The 19,291-nt window shown below is 56.8% G+C and overlaps 1 protein-coding gene across 1 annotated transcript; it reads right to left on the bottom strand.

Annotated features, from left to right (window-relative positions):
- Positions 1–1,454: 1,454 nt before the first annotated feature.
- Positions 1,455–5,472, bottom strand: CCDC42 (coiled-coil domain containing 42). The gene is made up of 7 exons (XM_068655241.1): positions 5,367–5,472; positions 4,924–5,029; positions 4,696–4,800; positions 3,964–4,161; positions 3,319–3,540; positions 2,146–2,304; positions 1,455–1,687 (listed from the first exon to the last, which is right to left on the bottom strand). Exons 1-7 carry the CDS (start codon positions 5,441–5,443, stop codon positions 1,589–1,591), a joined length of 966 nt encoding a protein of 321 aa, XP_068511342.1. The 5' UTR covers positions 5,444–5,472; the 3' UTR covers positions 1,455–1,588.
- Between the last annotated feature and the right edge of the window lie 13,819 nt (positions 5,473–19,291).

Raw genomic sequence — 19,291 nt, 5'->3', positions numbered from 1 at the left:
ACTCTGCAGACTTCAGCACAGTGGGGCTGTGTTAACAGCAGGGCTCTCAGTGCACCCATGGGCTCTGCAGCCTCTTTCCCCATCCCAGGGTTCTGGCTGCCTGTGCTCAAGGCCAGCCCTGGTGTGGGACAGCGATGTAACCTGGGATCAGACTGCTGGAAAAACAGATGAGGTGTGAGGTGATGTGTGGAGCCTTCACTGGAGATTCCCCCACCTTGCCTGGGAGCTGCATTTACATTTAGGCTCTTGCCCTTGGTCTTTGGCTTGCCTGTGCCTGTCTGATTCTCATCTCGACTTGCCAACTTGGCTTTCTGGCTTGATCTTGGACCTGCCTCATCTCAACAGAAAAGCCTGTTAATTGTTGGCCTTCAGCTGTGAACCTCTCCTGCTTTTGCTCACCTTCCATGGGGCACCATCCTGTTGGTGAGATACTCTCCTGCCTGCCTTGCTGTCACCTTCACTGCTTCCCTTGAGGAGCAGCCCACTCTCCCGCTCTTGCTCCTCCCTGACAGTTATTATCCCCATTTTACAGAATGAACATAATAAAATCATTAAAGTGTGGGCACATCGTGGCTGCATAAAGTTGTAACATCTTTTACTTTTCCTTGCCAGCTGAAATGCAAACTGCCACTCACCTCCCACCGCTCCGGTGATCCACTCAGAAGAACACCGGGCACGTCTTGGCCCACACTGCATTTACACGTCAAGGCTTCAGAAATAAATGAGCTCTCTTTTCACATATAGCAGCTGAGAAGCAATTACTACCCTTGCCTCTGCAACGGAGGCTTTCGCTGTTGTGTTTTCTCCTGCATGCTGCACAAGGGCATCTTCTGCAGCTGGATGGTAGCTCTCTAAGCTCCGCTTGGCCCAACATGGGGCTGAGCTCAAGAGGGTTGAGGGAAATTGGGTTCCTGTATTGATCCTGTTAGTGCACCCAGTGAGCAGCCAAATGCTTCCTGCAATGCCTTTGGTTGGTTTGTCCTTCACCTGTAACTATTCTCCATGCTTTTCCTTCATCTCCACACTTCTACAGAAGTGTGGGGATGAGTTCTGGCACATAGTGCATGGCTGTGCAGAGAAATCTGCATCCATGCACATGCTGGGTGTGGTGGCTCTGAAGTTCTCCTGAAGCAGAGTCCCACATGCCACTGTGATGTCCCTCTTGCATATCTCAGAGCTTAAGGTGGGTGTTATGTCCAAATGTGAACACTACTCCCTAGCTGAGCCTGTATGCTGATATCCCAGCCTGCTCTTGCTGTCTTTCAAGTTTTGCTGGGACGTTGTGTCCTGCAACCAGATTCCCATCTGCTGGACAAGGCATCATATTGCCTCTGGGCTGAAGCTGTGGGATGGAGTTGATCTGATGGTTCCAACCCTCCCAAGAAATGGAGGCATATTAAAACATATTGCTATTTTTAATAGAATGAAAAGGTCTCAGTGACTGTACAGGAAAGAAGAGCCAGAAAGGTATGAAGCTTCAATGGCATAACCTATGGTGGAGTCTACAAGATCCGTGGGGCCCTCTGTCCTCTTGCCCTCCCACCCTGCCGGGCCTTTGCTGGCGGACCAGGTCAGAGTGGCACGTCCCTTATAGCTCTGTAGCCTTAGCTGCTTGTTGGTGTTTCTGTATGTCCTTCCTTTTCACCTCCAGAGAGATGTCTCTGAGGTCTTGGATAAATTGCTGAACCTAGGGTGAGGAGGAGAGGTTGGAGAGTTCAGTGCTGGGGGTGTCCTGCAGGGATGGGAACAGTAGGCCCTTTGCTGGCCCTTTCAGAAAGCAAGTTCTGCTGACCAGGCTGAGCAGGAGGAGAAGGCCTTTACCTTGCTGGATCTGCACCACCAGAATGGGCTTTTGGGGGTGAGTCTGAGTTCAGGGCAGAACTGAATGGATCAGACCTTGGCCATGGTTGATCTGCACCCCCTGCCTGGCCTGTCTGGCTCCCCCTCCTTGTGCCCCACAGGGCCCACACCCTTCTGGGCCTCCGTGGACAAGACAGGCCTTCCTGAGGTCCCCTGCCCAAGAGGTGAAAAGGGAGGAACCTGCTGGGCACCTGGAATTCCCTGGGCTCTCCCCTCCCTCAGGCAGCTGAGGGTTATTGCTGCTCCTCTTTCTGGGCAGGGAGAAAGGGTCTGGGTTGGCTCTACCATGTTCAGCTGCATGTGGTTGTCATCCGCTGGCACGCTCAGGCTTCTTTTCATCTGCTTGCAGATGCAGTAGAAGAGGTTGAGGATGGCCATCCTGATGGTCCCCAGCTCCAGGGTTCTCTGGGTAGCTGTCTTCTGAATGTGGGCCCAGCGAGACTCCTGAGGGAAGAGGAGATGTGCAGCATGTGGACGTACCCCACAAAGACGCTGCTTTTAGGGGACCCTGACTTGGAGATCTCAACTTGCACACTCATCTGGTTTGCTAGGGAGACCATGAACTTGCTGGAGGTGGTTCAGCTCAGGTGTTATAAGCTGATTGAGGAACCACCACAGCTGCTTCTTGCCCTGGGAGCTTCTCCATCTCAGCCAGCCCCTGCAGTCCTCATCTGGTGGGTCTCACCCCATTTGCAGTCCCCACAGCAGGGCACCCTGAGAGCAGCACATCCCACTGCTGCCCTCCCAGCCAGGCTCTGCCCCATGGGATGCAGCTCCTGGAGCACGGGATATCCAGTAGGGGGATTTGGGGAGGCTCCCTCAGAGCGATGCAGGTGGAGCTGAGGGCTTTTTTGTGCTCTGAGAGGGGACTACACATCGATGTGCCTCATTACAGCCCATTTTACCACAGGTCAGGTCATTTTTGGTCTGTGTAAGGAGGGAGGAGAAGGGATGAGCCCTGATGGGCAGATGCTGTTTGAAGCATGAAAACAAATAGGAATAAAAGCCAGAAAAACTGATTTCATTTCAAGTCCTGAGCCACGAGCACTGGAGACCACTAGATGTGCCACACTGAAGCCCCACCGTGAGGATGCTACTGCAAGGAATGGTGACTGGAGGTGGGTATGGCCAGGTCAGGTAAACCTGAGCAGTACGTGGCAGAGCATGCCTGGGTTTTGTGCCAAGCAGAGATCCCCAAAGGCTGGCTCACTTTTCTCTGCTGGCTGAACTCAGTGTGAGCTCAAGCAAGGGCTGAAAGATTGTGATGTATTGTTATAACCCCTGATGTAACCTGCCCCAGACCTGGCCTGGCTTTCTTTAGTCTACAGCCCCCTGGAGGGATGAAGCCCCATTACAAGGGCCTTTGCTGTGATCCTATGGCTTTGGGATGAGCCATCAGCTGGTCCTGACACAGCCAGGCCTTGGAGATCTTCCCCTGCCCACCTCATGTTTCCTCACCCAGGTGAGGACATCACTGTGAGCCTCGTCAAAGCGCAGTTTGAGCTGAGCCAGCTCGTTGTTGTACTTCAGGATCTCTTCTTCTTTCTCTTCAGTGTACTGGGCCAGAAGCTCCTTGGCTTGCTCAGATGCTTCCCTTCGCCCCCGTTCTGCCTGCAGCAGGTCTTTGTTCATCCTCATCAGCGTCTTGTAGCGCCAAATGACTTTCTGGATCTCCTCAAACTGCAGTACAGGGCTTAGTAAACTGCAGGGGTTAGTAACCCCCTGCCCTCCCCTCACTGTGAGCAGCAACACATGCCTGGTATGAGAACTTCCCGCTGTGCCAGTCCTAGAACTGCCACGTGTGCTATTGCACCTCTCCCCCAGGTGAGCAGTGCTCTGATAAAACACAAAGGGATGGGCAGGGGCCAGCTGGGGTTTCAGAAGTATGGGCAGTGCACAGAGGGGTGCCCAGGCACCCCTGAAAGGGCAGATCCCACTTGTAGGCAACCTCTTCCCAGCCCATTTGAGGTCTCTGGGTTTGACCACTGCTATGATTTCCTTGGGTGTGTCTTATCTCTTTTAGGTCTGATGCCCGTGGAAGGCCCCCCCCTTCTCACCCTCCCCCCTGAAACCATGAGCTATCTTCCTCATGGCCAAGCTCACGTGTGAGGTCTTCACCACATCCTCCAGGTACTTGCTGAAGACGGAGTACTTCTGCACTCTGTCGCTGAGTTTCTGGTGCTTATTTTTCAGGGCTTCCAATTCTGTCTTAGCTCTCAAAAGCTCACTCTGCTTTTGCATCTTCATCTCTCTTTCCCTCCTGGCTTTCTTTAGAGCTTGGGTTCGCAGCTTATCATTTTCCTGTTGATGTATCCTCCACCAGCACCCACACACAGATAGGGAAAGAAGGAGCTGGGTCACTCAACAGCACTGGCCGCAGTGACCTTCCCAGAGGAGAGCCCAGCGCTGGGGCACCCCTGGGAGCACCCTCACTCCCCATTTAACAAGGCCATCTCTCAGCACTGACACTTTGGGCTCGGAGACAACCACCTGGAATGGCACTCCAATTTTCAGACCTACTGGTATGTGTCCCTGGGTGCCAATAGTGGGGACAGGATGAGACCCTTCTGGGGGTTGCTCAGGGCCCTCAGGGCATCCCCCTGGTGCACAGTGAGCTGCCTCCTGCACCAGCCCTGCCAGGGCTTTCCATGTCTGTGGTGCAAAACCCTGAGCTGCCCCGGTTCCCCTGCCCCCCTAGACCTGTTCCTCACACCTCCAGCCTTAATGGAGATGTGAGCAGACAGCGGTGCCCCCAGGATCTCTTCCCGAGGGAGGACAGCAGCTGGTGGCGCAGCCCGGGGTGGTGCTGGCTGAGCTGAGAAGGGGCAGCTGTACCTGTAGGACCTTCCTAGATTTCTTCATGTAAGCTTTCAGCTGAGCCTCCTTGATCTGCAGGTCCCTCCACTGGCAGGCAATGGCTTTCATCCTCTCCCTGAAGGCCTGGCAGGGCCAGAGAGAGCACGGCATGGCTCCTGTACCTGCAGCCAGCCGCCTGTGTGCTGCCACCCTCCACGAGACCACCAGCCAGCCCAGCCACCACCAGGACCCTGCCGCCCTTCTCACCTCCTCCTTCTCCTCTAGAGTCTTTTGCATCTGTTGGGCTTGTTTCTTCTTCTCCTGGAGGCGGATAAATGGACACAGAGAGTCCTCCTCCGTCAGCCTGAGTTTCCTGCAGCAGAAGTTTTCGCTGAGGTGAACGCTGGGCTCAGCACCTCGGTGGGGTTTGCCCTGCCCTGCCCTGCCTGTCACTACTCCCCAGACCCGTCTCAGGTCTGGCCCAGCAGCGTGGGTCTGCCAGGACCAGAGGGGATCCCACGGGGGGAGCAAGGGGGTGTTACAGGGAGGAACAGGGCTGGGGAGGGAGGCGCAAGGGAGAGCGAGGTGGTGATGAGGAGGAGAGATGAGTTTGCGGTGGTGGAGATAAGGGATGGGAGTGCGCCATGGGGGGCAGGAGGGGTGGAGGGGGCAGGGGAAGAGGACGGGGCAGGGTGGAGGAGATCCCTCACTTCAGCAGGGTCAGGAGATTCTGCTTGTACTGCACGCTGAAGTAGGCCGGCAGGTCCTCACTGCCCGTGGCAGCCATTGCTCCAGCCACCAGCAGCTCCCGGGGAGCCTCCTGGTGCAGCTCGGCCCTGAGGCACAGCCCTGCCAGCCCACGGGCTCAGCGGTGTGCAGGAGACACCCCCAGGTACGGCATGGACCGGGGGGCTCCTGCCTCTGCTCCCCCAGGGCCTTCCCTTTCCCCCGCTGTGCTGGTGGCCGCTGGCTGCTGGTGGCCGGTTGGCCCAGAACAGCTTCCAGGGGCAGTTGGAAGGTGCGCGGGCAGTTACACAGCAACCGAATCGGGGCTTTTTGTTCCAAACCTGGAATTACTGTCAGGAAAACATCACCCTGTGCTCACTACGGAGCAGTAAGCTGGGGGAGGGCTGCCAGATCTGCCCCCTTTAAGCAGCAAGAAGAGGGATGGTGCAGGCGGGGACCACTAGGGATCCTCCCTGGGAAGGTGCTCCCTCCATGGACTGGAGGAGCTGGTGGTCCCCAGCAGAGCAAGGGACCCTACAGGGTGAGTAACCAGGAGGGGAGTCCCAGCACACCCGGCTTCATTGCTGCCGAAGTGGCAGTGATCTGCTCCATCACACAAAAAGAGCTGCAGAGCCGTGCGTGTCCTCATCCTCCTGCACCTGAGCTGTGCTCTCTGAAATAAAACATAAATAAATAAACAAATAAAGTAAAATAAAATAATAATAATAATAATTACAAAAAAAAAGACACCACAATTTTGGGGAGAGCAGTCTGAGGCAGGTGCTGGGCACTATGATCAGCAACTGAGGCAGTTAAAGTTCATTATCATTATGCATAACTGGAGACAGACATTTCCAAGGGGAAGCACTGGCTGACTTCCCAGCCTCACTGAGAATCCCCCATACGTGACACTGTCACATGCATGACAGGCAGGATCCGGGGAGCAGGCACTGCCACCAGCCACCCTCCTGCCTGAAGGCACGTCTAGCACCGAGGGCTGCCCCGAGCCTTTGGATTCACGTATTTCGTTGTGCCCTTGGAGCTGCTGATCTTCCACAGCACGAGGGGAAAGTGCAGCCCATTATGAAGTGGGGTTTTACTTTCCCTTGTAGGTGGCTGTGGGATCCTTGAGCTTCACGCTGATGAGCAGTGCTACAGCTGCTTGCATGTTTGTGAAGGAAGAAGTCCCACCGGGTTTTATTCTTGCTGGTCAGCAGAAGCTGTTGTGAGTCCAGGGGGGGTCACTCAAATGGTAGCTGGGCTGGGGAAATTTGGGCACCTCCCAGTGCTCCTGTGGCCAGGGAAAGCCCCTTCCCATGCATCCATTTCTCCACTTTTTGGCGGTGGGGAGCTGATGATTCCCTTTGCTCCTGCCTCCGCCACCCCATTTCGGCAGGAAGCAGAGCTGCTGAGGCAGGAGGTCTGAGCCCCCCCTTTGTACAGCTCCTGGTGACGGTCACTCCTTGTTGTGGTGGGTTCCATCACCACAATACCATAATGATGGGCATAAAACACGTGCATTGTGGCAAACAACTCTGACAGCAATGCCTGGTGGCCCCAAGATATTACTTGGGGGTCACTTACGGGGTGAGACAGCTGGCTGAGTGCAGGACTGGTACCTCCAGAAGATGTGGGGGGAGATGTCCTGTGTTCCGCAGGTGATGTCTGCTGGGTGAGCCCACATTGCACACCCTCTCCTGAGCACCCAGCTGTGCCGGGGGGTGCCAGAAGGGCCAGGGAAAGCTGCCCCGTGCCAGCTGTGAGGTGGAAGCTCACACATTTCATCCAGAAGATGCCGGCCCCATGCCTGTCCTGCAGGAGCTGTGATGGCCAATGCTTTGTCCTGTTCTGATGGGAAATCCTGAGCTGGGTCCTCTCCCCACCCTCAGGGAAGGCGTTTCACTGCAGTGGAAGTGCCTGCAGACAGCTTTTTTTTTTTTTTTTTTTTTTTTTTTTCTGTTTTAATGTTCCTAATCACTGATTGCCGCTTTTATCCTCACACCGAGGTTTTATCTTTGACAAACGCTTTCCTCCTCAATAGTCTATGCATTAAAAAAGAGTTTCTTCCTATTATACTCTCCATAGCAACTGCATCAGCTTGCCATGAATAAATTACCCCTGACTTGACATCCCTTATTAGAATATAGAAAATGCCATTTCTGAGTCATAGCTACCCAGTAGGAACCTTCTCTCTTGATCCCTTAGGTACGTCCCCCATTTTTTACTCTTTGAAGGAAACTATTTTTTTTTTTCTTTTAAATTTCCTGTGCTCCTGAAGACCCTGGAGTTGAAGCCTGATGGGAAGCTGACAGACATTCCCTTCCGACCATCAGAGCTCCCAGTAAAAAGCGCTTTTGGTGATTCCTCCAAATCACACCAAGTTCTGTATCAGCGTGAATTTGAATGACCACATCTCTCCATAGCACATTTCCCCAGTTCTTAGGTCCCCAGGGGATGTGCTGAAGGGAGGAGATGACCCTCCAGGGGGAGCGTCCCTGTGCCTTGGGGACACAGACACCTCGGGGATGCTCGGATACGGCTCTCCACCAAGTGCTGCGCCCTGGACAACTCCAATTAGCCAAAAGCACTTGAATTCTCCCCGGGACTGTTGTGACCACAGCCCAGGAGAGGGAGCACTTACTAAACAAGTGTGCAGTCCCCGCAGCATCCCAGTCCTGCCCCGTTCCCCTGCCTCAGCACTGCCGGCAGCCTTCCCGAGGGTGGCAGGAGCCCGGCCCTGGGGCACAGCCCCTCCTCGGCCCCTGCCCGGCCATGTGCATGCAGCTGGTGCTGGTGGCAAGGCAGGATGAAATTGCTGATCTATAAGGGAAGGGGTGGGGGAACCTGACTCACCGCTCAGCACCTCTCCCCACGCCACTTTGCTCCCCTGCTACCTTCTCTGAGTCATCTGGCGCAGCAGGATTTCGGCTTAACCCTGCAAAGCCAGGGCTGTCGGAGGTGCCCATCTCCCCTGGGAACATCAGTGCCTCTTCCACAGGCTGGGCTCTGCTCTGCAGAGCAGAGGTTCTCCATCCCTAGGGTTTGTGGGCACTGATTTGTCCCAACATCTGCATCTGCACCCCAACCCAGGGGCAGCTCGGGGTGCACCTCCCATGCCATGGGCTGGGAGGAGGCGCAGGCTTGGGGGCTGATGCAAGAAGCAGCAGGAGACAGAGCTAAGAAGTGGTTTCCAAACAGCAAGCTCTGCACCTGCTTGCAAGCCAGCACACCCTAAAACTGACGTAGTCATTTCCAGGCACCTGCAAGACAGCGCAGGCTGATGGGAGAGCACAGGGCAGCCGTCAGACAGATGTCTGGACATGGAAAACCCTTCCTGGCTGCTGACTCTCCCACCTGGAGCAGGGTGAGCCTTTCTGATGCAGTTTCAGCTTCCAGCATCCATCCTGGCCCCAAACCGGCCTTTGTGGTGTCTGCAGGGCAGCCACTGTGGGTGGCCCTCTGAAGGTGACAGCAAGTCAGGAGCACCAGCACTGCCAGTGGGGTTGTGTCATTGCAGGCTATGTCCCTGTTACATCAGGGTTTCACTGCTGGTCCCTGTGTGTTTATGTAGGGACTTCTAAGCCCTGAGCTCCTGGAGTCATGGGATTATACAAGACTATTCAATCTCCATGAAACAGAAGTTCCCAGTTAAAGAACCCTTCCCTGGAAACTCACAACCCCAAGGGTTTCTGTGTGCGTTAGGCTCTGCTGTCAGGACAGCAATCTGTCCAGCTCCCTTCTTGCAATGTCACCTCTGTTCTCATTTAGCTGGGTTGCAAAACTTAAACATGCTGCTGAACCACTGATGGGACTGCACCTGGGTGTGTAGGCTTCAATGGGGAGGGTTGTTCTGCACCTCCCTGCCGTGTCTGCTGCTTCAGCTGCTGGTCCCATCCTGGCCTGGTGCAGCCTGTGCAGAGGATGCAGAGGGCAGCAAAGCCAGGAGATGGAGAATATTTGCTGCGAGCTCTCAGCACAAGGGAACAGCAGCCTGGATATTTAGGTGAAGAAGGGAGAAAGGGAGCGCTGTTTCCTGCTGCAGAAGACCAATTCAACACAGGCATCTGGGGATGTTTCCATTTTAAGACTTCATTTGCTGAACACATCTTTATCGCAAGTGAATGAGACCAAAAAGGACAGCGTGCTCGTTTGTGTACAGAGAGCTCCATGAATCAAAAAAATAAGGACGATGCAGCAGGGACGAGAAGCAAACTATGACTCAGTGTCCAGACACCCCCGCGGCAGCAGTGATCGCTGGACCATGTTAAGATGGGTTTATTCACTTGCTGTGTGACGCCTGGCAGAGCGGGCTGGCTCTGCTTCCAGCCTCCAGATATTGCCTCTTCTCCCAGGCAGGTGCCACTGCCCCTTCCCGGGTGTTTCTGGGCAGCAAACTGCCCCTTACCCGTGTTCAGTTCAAGCTGGAGTCTGGGTTGTGTCTGCAAACGGCAAGTTTTAAGGGTAATTATCCAAAGTCATGGTAGATGTCTTCAGTGGAGACATCCCCATGGGACAGAGCACCCCAGGGTCCCTTTGTAGATGGTGAGGGGGTAAACACTGCCAGGGAATAACCCTTCTGATGCCCAAATCACCTTCTGGAAGCTTCTGCTTCCCTCCATGGCCTACCCAGGGCACCTACCATGACCATGACCTACCAGTGACACATCCCATTCTGCCACCTTGAGCACCCTGGCTGGGCCCTGCAGCCCCTCACTTGACCTGGCACCTGCTTTATTGTTGGGTTCAGCCCCAAAGTGTCCGAGTTCATCTTTTGTGGTGCAAGTCATCTCCAGCCCAGAAGCACCAAGTGCGTGGTTGTTTCCCAGGGAAGCTCTGACAAGCGCAGACAGCATCGTGGCAGCATCAGGAACGCAGAGGGAGCATCGCTGTGAAAAGAAAGGGTCTCATTTTTGTCTTAGAAGAGTTTTGCCTGGGTGAGTCAAGTCCTGGCCATAGCACCAGCCTGAGGCAGTTCTCAGGCTGCCCATGATGGGGACGGGGATGGTGATCTGATCCTGAATGTTCTGGGCAGAGAGACCCACCATGAATCAATCCCCCGGCTCCCACACTGTTCTCCAGCACATCAAATTGCTTCAGAGATAAAGAATTTCTGTGCTCTTGCATCAGTCAAAGCTGCCTCTCCTACCATGGCTGCTGGGAAGGTCTTGCCCTCCTCTCTTCCCCATCAGAGGTTTGGTCACAGCTCCACGGGAGCTCAGACACTCAGCAGGAGAACTGCAAGCCCCAGGTTCTCGGATCCCTTGGGCTGGGTTCAGCTCTCAGGTAACCAAGAGGAGCTCAAAGCTTTTTCCAAGCATTCAGCCCTGGGTTCACTCTTTCTCTGGGGCTTTGAAAACTTTCCTGCCAGGCCTGGTGGCACCAGATCACACCTGACTCCACTGAGCCTCAGAAGAGATGTGGGCACAGGCGGGACTGCGAGGGGCCGGTGAGCACCCCTCAGAGCACAGAGGTGCTGGCAGGAGGAGGAATCGAGCCCTGGTGTGGGCAGAGCCCAGGGACAGCCACGGCGGGGTGCCCGTGCCTGTGTCCTGGCAAGGCCCAGAGCTGAGGTACGTGAAGTCCCTCTGGGGATGCTCAAAGCGTGGATGAAGGCTCAGGCTCCTCGCAGTGTGCAGAGCCACCTGGCCCTCGGTGCTGCAGCTCCGACCCCAAAGCAGAGCAGCTCTGTCCTGAATCACGTCGCCTAACCCCAGCTGTGCAGGGCAGGATGTTTCCCTGAGCCATGAGGCTCTGCTGGTGCTCCCAGTTGCTGAGGAGGGCACATTTTTGTGTGCAGCTGGGGCTCTTCTGAGTGCTGACAAAGCAAGCTACGTGGTCAGTCAGCAAAGCCCTGTCTATGGTGTTGCCTCATCCTCCGCTGCAGCCCAGAGAGGTCTGACTCTGTCCCACCATGCAGGACATAAACCCCTGGGGAGGATGCAGTGGTATGGGAGCTGCTTACAGGCTGGGGTCACCTCTGGGAAGGGGATGCTCAGGGCCTGACACCTGCCAGGAGGCCAGGCTTTCCCCACAAATCCCTACAATGGTGCAGAAGCCTTCTCAGGTCCTTTCATGCTGCTCTGTAGTTGTGCACCAGATCCCTTCTCACTCCTCAACACAAATCCTGCTGAAATCAGTCCCAAGTGAACGACAGACGGGCTTCAGAATTAGACCCTGCAAATGCCCAGTTTTGCCCAGTTTTGTTTTTAGGCACTGCAGACTCCTCTTCACCCTGTGACCCCCCGAGCACCTCCCTGCACACACACAGGCAGTGCTGCCATCCCCAGGATGTGTCCACATCACCTCCACACCTGCATTTCTCACCCTGAGTGCTTGCAACCCCATAAAGCCCAGATGCACACATACTCGTGCATTACAGCTGCACCATCCAAACCAGGAGAGAAAATATAGCCCAGAAACCCAGGGCCAGCCCCAGCAGGCTCCTCTGAGCTCTCTCTGCAGCCAAACCAGGTTTTGATGGATGTGTTAAGCTGCCATAATCCATCCGTGATTCTCCTGCAGACACAGCCCGGCCCCTCGCCCTCAGCTGCTCATTCCCAGCCCTTCACACCCCCACGCTGGCACAAGCGTCTGGGTGGCCCTGACCTGGGACCGGCTGCCTGGAAAACAGCATGGCCAAAGTAAAAGAGCAGCTCTAGAGCCCATAGAGCACTCGCATGGATGAAGATTGTGCCCAGGAATGGGGCAGTGCTTGCAGAAGGGCAGGAGATGGGTCGTGCCCCAGTGGGTGTGCTTCAGGCTGCTGCCTCCAGCCTGGAGATCTGCCCCAAGCAGGGCTGATGCTGGGGCTGGCTTTGCACGTGCTCTTTGGCCATGCCTGGCAGCCCAACGTGCTGATCCAGCTCGCAGCATCACTCCTTCCTTTCTGCCGGGTCATCAGGCCTGAAAAACAAGGACACGAGATTCATTTGGAGTGAACTGATCCATTTAGAAACCGTTTAATAATTCCTCCTGACTTGGCCCAATGTCACTCTGGTGATGGTTCGTGGTCCCTCTCCTTTTTCTGGCCAGATTTTCTTCTTTTCGTCATGCTCACTTTGAAGCATCCCCATGAGCTCCCCCCAAAATGAGTACATCCCATGCATCCACCTGGTCTTTAATCCTACCTCTTCTCTTCTGCCTGTTTTCTCTCCTCCCCTTTCATTAACTCTCTGGTCACGTCTGGATTTCTATGAGGATTAAAGCTAAAAAAAGAAACCACCAAACTCTTCTGCATTCCCCGCATCCCCCTCTCTTAGTTCTCCTTCCCCACTGAGCAGCGAGCTGAAGCTCTTCTTCATCTTCCTCCCTGCAGGTGTTCTTCCTCCTGCGTGCAGTGCCCCTGCACGCTGCAGCCTCTGCTCTTCCCTCACATCCCACTCACTTTGCTACCCCTCCACGTTCAGATTTTCTCGTGTTCAGATCTTTCCTAGTGTCTGAGGGCTTGTGCAGCCCTCCGGCACCTCTCCCAGCACATCCTTCCATGCTGCGATCACTTCCCCTGGCACTGAGCTGAGGTCCTGCTCAGCACTGCCACCTCTCCTGCCCTCCTTGCCCCCCAGACCCTTTCCAGGAGGGTCCCAGAGGGCTGATGCCCACCTGTTTCTTTGCTGTCTGTATGCCACAGCTCTTATCCTTTGTTTTTTATCCTCACATTTCAGATGAAATTTGCCTGTGTACCTTTCCCCTGCTCAGCCCTTATTTAAGCTGAAAATGATGAGTGAAGAGCTCTGATTTGGATGTGGCACCTTTTTTTTTTTCTTTTTTCCACCCAAACTGGCCCCATCCACACCCTCTCCCTCTCAGCAAGGTGCAGCAGGGCTGGTACAGAGGACAGGGAAAGCTGCGTGCATCCAGCTCCTCACCACGGCGCCACAACAGTGAGCAGGTGATGCCATCCCCAGGCTCGGGGAAAAATAGCAGAGGCTTTGAGCAGCGAGGAGGAGACGGGAGCCGAGGCGCACACCCAGGGGCAGTGGGCACTGAGGGTGAGGAACCAGCTCTGCTTTCCACAGCTGTCTCCTCCAGCACACAGCCCAGGGGCTCAGCACCCCCATGTACTCTGCAGAGGGAGCAGTGTCGATCTACGGTGACATACAGCTCCTCCTGCACCAGCTGGCCAAGGTTGTGTCCTCCCAGCACATACTGGTATGTCACTGGGAGCCCCGAAACTCCCAAATCTCTCTGCAGAGCCTCCTTTCTGCCACGCTGCAGGTGGAGGTGTGACCTGCAGGGCTTTGTGCTGCCCTGGAGACGGAGAGGGCAGGTGGGCTGATGCGTGGTGGTTCACGGCGCTCAGGGGACACGTGGCTGCCCAGGCTGAGCCAGCAGGTGGGTTTCATGCACAGATCTGGGCTCTCAGAGCCTGGCAGGGAAGAATGTGTCCCAAATCAGGCAGTTTGGATGTCTTCAAGTGGTGTGAAGCAGGCTCTGATCCATATGGACGAAGCTCAGCTGAGGGGGCCGCTGGGCAAAGGCACCTCCGTCCTTCCCCTGGTGGAGCTGAGGGAACTGGGGGCAGAGCAGGACATCGGGTCTGAGAGAGGGCTGCAGCCCTCCCTGTCCCTTTTCTTCCCCTCCTCCACTTCTGCTGAGTCCCCAAACCTTGTCCCCTCCCAGGGACCTTGGCAGTGAGGTGGCCAGGCTGCCCCTGGGGTTTTGGAGGCCCCATGAAGGGGTTGGGACCAAACCTATAAACCAGGGCTGGGATCCCCGGGCACTGGGGTCTCTTCTCCCCCCTGGTTCCTCACCCCATACTGCAAGGTGATTTCTCCATCCCCTCCTCTCTTGCTCTTCGTCCCCCCATCCTGTCCCAAAAGCAGTTGCCACCAAACCCCACAATGCCACAAAAATGAACTGGGAAAGGGGGGAGCCAGGAGGATCCCATGGAGCTGGGAGCTCAGTGCATGGTCTATGGGGAGAGCCTCCCTGGGAAGGGATGGAGACCTCTTAGCTCAGAAAAGTTCACCCACCAAGTACCTGCACTTGTGTAATTCCCTGTGTGAGGGCAGCACAGCAACACCCCTGCAGGGGCTGTCACAGACCCTCTGGGGTGTTTAACGGGGGAAGGACCCCCAGGGTGGGGTGATGGGGGTTTCCTCCTGTCTGGTCCTTTTTTTGCTATCTGTACAGCTGGAAGTCTATTAAGGCAGCTTTATGGGAACTCATGCTGAGAGCTCAGATTAATTATCTGGCAGCATTGCTAATGAACTCTGTTGTGATGAGATGTGCTGGGAAATGCACAACTCGGAGGGCTTTGGGAAGGGGGGTGTGGTGGTGGGCACAGTCCCCCTCCAGCCAGGCTGTGTCCTCGTGCACAGCCGTATCTGTTCCCTCCACCCGGGCAGCCGCAGCCACATCCCCCTGTTTGTCTCCCCTCCATCCCATCCATCTCCTGAGATCCTGCAGCAACCAGCTCAGACAGCCTGGGAGCATTTCCCTGCTCGCTGGCCCTGTGGTGCTGTAGCTTGGAGGCCAGGCTGAGGCTGGGGCTGCTCCCACCACTCCCTGGGTGGCAGCAAAAGGGGTCTGGGAGCACGAAGGATTCCTCCAGGCTCCTGTCTTGTCCTCTGGGAAGAGCTGGGAGCCAGGAACCTCACACCAGGAACTTCACATGTCCCATTTGCTCCCATTTCCAGCCCAGGTCTCCGTGGCAGGGACCTAGGACACCATCAGCTCCTGGGTAGAAACTTGTCTGACTTTAAGAGCACCTGAAGTTTGCAGGCTGCCCCTTTCTTGCTTCCAAATTTGCACCCCACTGGTGTTATCAAAGCAGTGCTGCCCTTCTGAGCCCCAGCAGCCTCGGGACTGAGGTCCCACAGGGCTGTGAGGACTCCAAGCCTCCTCTGTTGGCCGCCTCCACGTTTCAGATCCTCACACTCATAAATAACCCGGGGCCACACTCGGAACCACGGGGCAGGCTCCCGGCCAGGGGCTCCCCACAGCTCCCCGGCTCCTTCCCTCCTCGGCCGCTCTCCGCTGGGAGGACGGACGTGTCTGGGAGATGTGAGCGCTTGAAATCCTGCCCGAAAACAAAACGTTTCCCATGCTAGGGAGCCAAAAGAGACAAAATGGCCAGTGCTGAGCGCTGGTCCTTAGCCTGACAGGAAGGGGAAGGCAGGGGAGCACCCAGCCTGGCCAGCATGCCAGAAGCCACATGGATGCAGGCAAGCTGGGAGAGCTGGGAGGAGGAACTGGTGCCCAGTCCGTGCCCAGTGTCCCATTCCAAGGCACATCCCATCTGCTCGTTGCAGGAGCTGCTCTAGTCGAAGCTGGGGACAGCAGGATTTGGGGGGCGGTGTCTCCCACCCCATGGAAAGCAAGGGATGAGGCAGCAACCCAACTGCTGCCTGTGCTGGGGAAGGGCAAATAGGTCGGGGGGCAGCAGGGCGGGCATTGGGGGGTGGGCATGGACGTGCCTCAGAGCTGCTGCCACCACCCTGCAGGAGATGCTGAGCCCTGCCAGCAGGCAGGGATGTGCTCCAGAGCCCCAGGTCTCACTGGGGTGGCATCCCAAGGAGCTGGCCACCACCACGAGGAGCCCTGGGAAGCACCATGGGCACCCCTGGAGGGGTCTGTGCCCCGTGGGGGAGGCTAAGGGAAGGCAAGGAGGTCCCGTCCCACAGAGTTCAGCGCGTCCCCTGAATCACAGCAAGGAAATTCAAACTATGCTCAGGGCAGAAGAGTTCAGAACAAGCCCAAGTCCCCAGCCAGCCATAAAAGTCTGGCCAAGATGAGGCAGTGCAAAAAACTCATCATTCAGGCAAACAACAGACCCCGAGAGGAGCACAGCAGCTCGTGGGGATGGTGTCAGCTCACCTCTGCCTCCAGGGTGAGGCTGGGGTCTCTGACAGTGGGTCTGCGTCAGGTCCCAGTGGGAACTTCAGCTCCTGGGGCAGCGCGGGCAGCGAGGATCTCTGGGCACTGCTCAGCACCACCAAGGTTAGGATAAGGCCAAGGGAAGAGTGGGGGCCTGACCTGCTCCGCTGAGCTCTGGAAGACACCGAGATGCAGCTGGCATCTCCCCTCCAACTTCTCCAACCTCCAACCTCCCCTCCAACTTCTGCTGAGACCAGGAGGGATGTGGAGCCCTGGGCTGATGCTGTCTGTGTGCTGCTTTGGCTTCCAACCCTCAGGTTTGCTGGAGGGGCTACAGGGGACATATCCCCAAGGACACCCTGATCTTGGTGAAGGTTCTCAGGTGGAGCAAGAGGCGGCAAAGAGCTTGGCAGACCCAAGCTGAGGAGCAGGGCTAGGCACCAAGGCAACGCAATGTTGAAATGAAATCCCCCAAGCCCTCTGAATCCTTCAAGCAAGCCATAAAGCTGGCCAGGGAGGGACCTGCCTAGGAGCAAAGGGCAGAGGAGCACATTTCGTGTCTCCTTACCCGTAGATAGGGAAGCGAGTGCTGCCTGGTGCCCCAGCCCCTGGTAGCAGGGTGACCTCTGTCCCCCCACCAAGAGGCTGCACACGCCGGGTGTGACCTTGCAAGAGAAGGCTGAAGGAAACCAAGCCAACCTTTCTCCAGGCACACGGGCTGCCAGGGCCTGTCCGGGAGGTCAGAAGCAGAAGGGAGCCAGGAATTCAGGAGAAGAATGTGTTTGTTGTTTGCTTTTTGGGTAATGCGTTCTGGGTTGTGGCTAAATCCTGCTTCCAAAGTGCTGAGCCTGTTGTGAGAGCTGGGAGTGACCCACGGACGCAGGCAGGGGAAAACCCACAGCACATTCCTTTCTCTCCTGGGCAGGCAGCTCCGTGCCCCTTCTACTCAGCTTTCCAAACCAGGAGGAAAATTGCTCCAGGAACGCTGGTTGGACCCGGCAGCCCCAGGATGTGGGGCCCCAGAAGGCCCCAGCAGGCCCCAGCAGGTCCCAGCAGGTCCCCCATACTGGGAAGCAGCCCCCCAGCTGGAGCAGAGCCCATTCCTTCCCACGACATCACAGCCCCGAGCCCGAGCTCCTCAGATCCCACTTTCAGCAGACTCCAACTGATCTGGGGAGCCCACCTGGAGGCACAGAGCCCACTCCCCAAGTCTCAGAGGTGCTGAGCCCTGGCACATGCAAAACCAGCGCTGCTGGGGCTGGGAGCATACACCGGGGGTGAGCAGGAGCAGAAGGAGCCAGACGGGTGTTTCTGAGTGGGAATTCTGCTTACAAGTGTGCACGAATGCTCTTGCTTCCCAAGGGACCCCAGCAGTGACATTTACTGCACTTCTTTGGAAGGGGCCCAGACAGGCAGTAGGATGGGATCCAGCGCAAGGTCCCCGCAGGCAGGCTGCAGGGCTGGAAGGCCCTTGGGAGGAGGAAAGCCGAGCCCATGTCCCACAGCCTCACCTGGCACCAGGTCACCCCCAGAGCAGCAGCCCAGAGAGATGTGAAACTTCTGTTTTGGAAGGGGATCATTCGAGGGGGCTCAGACCCAGCCATGAACCCAACGTGGCCATTGCAACCCACCACGTCTGCAGGACACGGAGGGGGCCCTGTGGAGCTGTGGCATCCCCACGGCACTTCTCGTCCTCACTGGGGGGTCCTGGTGGAGAGGGGAGCAGAGACCTGGGTTCAGGACCTGCTGCTGCGGTGCTGCCGCCCTGCTTCTGGCACATCCCACCATGAGCAACCAGGTTTGTGTTTGCAGCCGGCCTTTCCCCAGGAACACCCGCTGCAGCGTGCAGCCCCCATTGTCCCCGTGCCCCCCGCAGGAGCAGGGCAGCCCCGCGGCTCCCCCCAGCCTGTCCTGGGGAAGCACCGGGGGAGCAGGCGCGGGGAGCGGCCACTTCCCGGCAGTGCTCAGGGCCGTGCGCCCCGCTCGCCTCGCGCTGCCAGGCCTCTCGCTGTAAATCAGAGGATTTCCCCAGCGCAGCACTCCCGCTGCCAGACCGCAGCTCTCGCCTTTGTCTCTCCTTCCTGACTTCCTCCCTCCCGTTCTCTTTGCCTTTGCTCCGGAGTTGAACCCCCTTTTTGTCAGGGTGCGTTGGCAGAGCCCCGACCCATCGCTGCGTGTGTGTTTGCTTGGCCCTGGGTGGGATATGAAGGCAGGAGCCAAATCCATGCCCACCAGCACGGAGAGCTGGCTCTGAGCAAGCAGCTCCAGCAACAGTGGCTAAATTGTCCAGTGTTGGCTTCCATCCTCACACATTTTTCACCTCCTGTGGTTTTGAGGCATTTGGGGCATCCTCCATGTCCAGCCTGGTGTGTCTGCAGTGCCAGGGGACGGCACTGGTCCCTGCCCTGCTGCCGGGCAGGACAGACGGACAGCAGGGAGGGGTGGGGATCACAGGGCTGCCCACACCTTGGGTGGTAAAGGAGCGATGTAGGGCACAATCCCAAAGTCACTTGGAGCAAAGTCAAGGGGTTTTCAGCCCCACAGCAGTGCTGCAGCCCGCGGTGCTCCCACCAAGTGGGAAGGGTGCCAGGGCAGGGCAGTGAGGGACAGGGCAGTGAGGGACAGGGCAGTGAGGGACAGGGCAGTGAGGGGCAGTCCTGTATCCCGGTCAGGGCCTGCAGAGACAGAGAGGGGCAGGGAGATGAGGCACAACATGAAGGGCAACAGAGGCAAGCTCCTCTGTGCCTAACCATGGCCTGAAGCTGTCCTCTGACCACCCAACGCATCTTCCCTGGGACTGCTGGGTCTGCCCTGCTCGCGGTACCTGTCCTGTGTCCTCCTGGGGCTGGGGCACAGAGAGGTGGCACTGGGTCCATCGGTGACAAGCCAGCCTTCCCTTGGGCCTCAGGAGAATTTAGCTGGGGCTGTGCAGGGCTGAACCCGAGTCACTTCGGTCTGCAGGGGGTGAACTTCCCTCCGTGCCTCCACGCTGGGAAGAAGGGAGTTCATCACGAAACAGCTCGGGCAGCAATCCTCGCTGAGGAGCCTTACCCAGAACCTGCCCCGGCATGGCAGCACATGAGACATCAGA

Source organism: Anas acuta, chromosome 18 (assembly GCF_963932015.1).
Source record: "Anas acuta chromosome 18, bAnaAcu1.1, whole genome shotgun sequence".
NCBI lineage: Eukaryota > Metazoa > Chordata > Aves > Anseriformes > Anatidae > Anas > Anas acuta.
The sequence above is the reverse complement of the archived record's forward strand: the minus strand, read 5'-3'. Positions and strand labels throughout refer to the sequence as shown.